General features: G+C 43.0%; 1 protein-coding gene across 1 annotated transcript; it reads left to right on the top strand.

Moving 5' to 3' along the window:
- The first annotated feature begins 341 nt into the window (after nt 1–341).
- On the top strand, nt 342–1,484 carry LOC132710087 (olfactory receptor 6X1-like). The gene has a single exon (XM_060685534.2). The coding sequence runs from the start codon at nt 375–377 to the stop codon at nt 1,317–1,319; it is 945 nt and encodes a 314-aa protein (XP_060541517.2). The 5' UTR covers nt 342–374; the 3' UTR covers nt 1,320–1,484.
- The last annotated feature ends 994 nt before the right edge of the window (nt 1,485–2,478 follow it).

Consider the following 2,478-nt stretch of genomic DNA (forward strand, 5'->3'; position numbering starts at 1 on the left):
ATCTAATGTGGTGCACCTGAATTTTGACATTACGTTAGTGACTTTCCATATACTTCTTGGCATAATATATTGCAAATGACAAAATGCATTTCCTTTTTTTCATTAAATGTGTAGGTGTTATAACAATAATAGTCAGTTTTCCAGACAGACAAATTTAGATAAATAGAAGATTTCAGAAATTTTAAATACACTGTGCTTCCTATACCCTTCTTTCTGGGATTTTTCCTACACCCTTCCTTCCTGGGATTTTTTTCTTCATTTGTTTCTGTTTCTTAACTTTATTTGTAAATGTAATGCACACGTTAGCTGTATTTTCTTGAAATACTAGAAGTTATCAGAGCTACCACTGAGAAATCATTGACAATTTTGAAACGATGGAGCCTAGGAATATGTCCACAGTAACTGAATTCATCCTATTAGGAATTCCTTTTCTGTATGATTTTCACCGAGTCTTCTTTGTGGTGGGTCTGTTCATGTACCTTGTAACCATCCTTGGAAATGGCTTCATCCTCATCATTGTGGCAATGGAGCCAAGACTTCAGACCCCAATGTACATCTTCCTGAGCAACCTTGCTTTCCTGGAGATCTGCTATACCTCCACTGTGGTACCCAAATTGCTACAGACGTTTATACAAACCAAGACGACCATCTGCTTCCACTGTTGCCTCACTCAAGGATTTTTTCACTTCTGTTTTGGTACTACGGAGCTTTTCATCCTCACCGCTATGGCCTTTGACCGCTATCTGGCCATCTGTAAGCCCCTTCAGTATCCCATCATGATGTCCAAGCAGGTGTGCCTTCAAATGTCTTTGGCCACCTGGTATGCCGCCTTTGTGATTATCTTTTTTCATTATTTTATGGTTTGGAGATTGCCGTTCTGCGGGTCCAATGTCATTGACAGTTTTTTCTGCGATATCGGTCCCCTGTTGAGCCTTGCCTGTGCGGACACCCATTTCATTGAGTCTCTCAGACTGTTTACTGTTGCCTTTGTAATCGTGATTATGACCTTGCTTCTCATGATTCTGTCCTACGTTTTCATTATTGCCACCATCCTGCGCATTCCCTCCGCCGTAGGGCGGAAGAAGGCCTTCTCCACCTGCACATCACACCTGGTGGTGGTGTCCATATTGTATGGAGCTCTTGTCTTCATGTACGTGAGGCCCAATGTCCAGTCCTCAGACCACCTGACAAGGACTGTGGCGGTCTTGAACACCACTCTTACCCCAATGCTGAATCCTTTCATATACACAATTCGGAACGCCGAAGTCAAAAAAGCCATCCAGAATGCAATACGTAAAAAGAAAGGGACCTTAAATTGAGACCATGATTGGAACAATAGTTCCAGGACTCTCACATGTAGTAGGAATGAGATGAAATTTAGAAAATGGTGGCATCGGTGACAGTTTGAGTGACACACTCAGAATTCAACTGGCAATAATTTCAGTCTTAAAAACACCATTTGTTTTTAGAGTTTGTAGTACAGGTAGTCCATGACTTATGACCACAATGTGAGTCCAACCATTTTGTTGTTGAGACAATTGTTAAGTGAGGTTTGCCCCACATTACTCTCTTTCTTGACACGGTTGTTAAATGAATCACTGCAGTTAAGTTACTAATGCAGCAGCCCGCATGGTTTTATGCAGATTCTGGTGTGCACATGTGAGACCTCTCCTGCGGGAGCTCCATTGGTTAACGATTTGTTTCCGGGTGCAATTCAAGGTGTTGGTTGTCACCTTTAAAGGCTCAAGGTTGACTCAGCCTTCCATCCTTTCTAAGGTAGGTGAAATGAGGACCCAGTTGTGGGGGCAATAAGCTGACTTTGTATAAATATACAAAAGTATGAAGGCTATTGCTTAACGCATTGTAAGCCGCCCTGAGTCTCCGGAGAAGGGCGGCATATAAATCAAATTAAAAATAAATAAAAAATAAAAAAATAAAGTCCTTCATGGCTTGGGGCCAGGTGATCTGAGGGACTGTCTCTTACCGGTCACATCTACCCGACCCATCAGATCAGGGAGGCAGGGAATGTTGCGGATCCCATCCCCGAGAGAGGTACACCTGGTGGGATCTAGATGAAGGGACTTCTCCATGTTGGCTCCCTTCTCTGGAACATCATTCTCCGAGAGATTAGAATGGCCCCCACTCTAACACTCTTCCAGAAGGTGCTGAAGACCTCGTTTTGCCAGCAGGCCTGGGAAACCCAGAGCATGATGAAGCCCATTAAATGGCTCATGTGATCTGCTTGTGGCAAGGTGGGGGGTGGGGTTAATTGTATTATATTATAATATATTAATTTATTTGATTCTTTTTATTAGTTTTATTGTTTTAAATCAGGTTTGAAATTCTGTAAGCCACCTTGAGTCACCATGGGCGAATAGGCGGCTGTTTTGACCCCGACTCCTGAGCCTGTCCTAAAAGAGGAAAAGGACTCAGAAGGTGATGGGGAGGAACTGATAAGGCCTCCCTCTCCAGGACCCT

Source organism: Pantherophis guttatus, chromosome 4, assembly GCF_059756535.1.
Source record: "Pantherophis guttatus breed Tessera chromosome 4, ASM5975653v1, whole genome shotgun sequence".
In the NCBI taxonomy this organism is placed as follows: domain Eukaryota; kingdom Metazoa; phylum Chordata; class Lepidosauria; order Squamata; family Colubridae; genus Pantherophis; species Pantherophis guttatus.

Excerpts from the sequence above, each read along its gene's own strand:
- LOC132710087 (XM_060685534.2), top strand. The coding sequence starts at position 375 with ATGGAGCCTAGGAATATGTCCACAGTAACTGAATTCATCCTATTAGGA.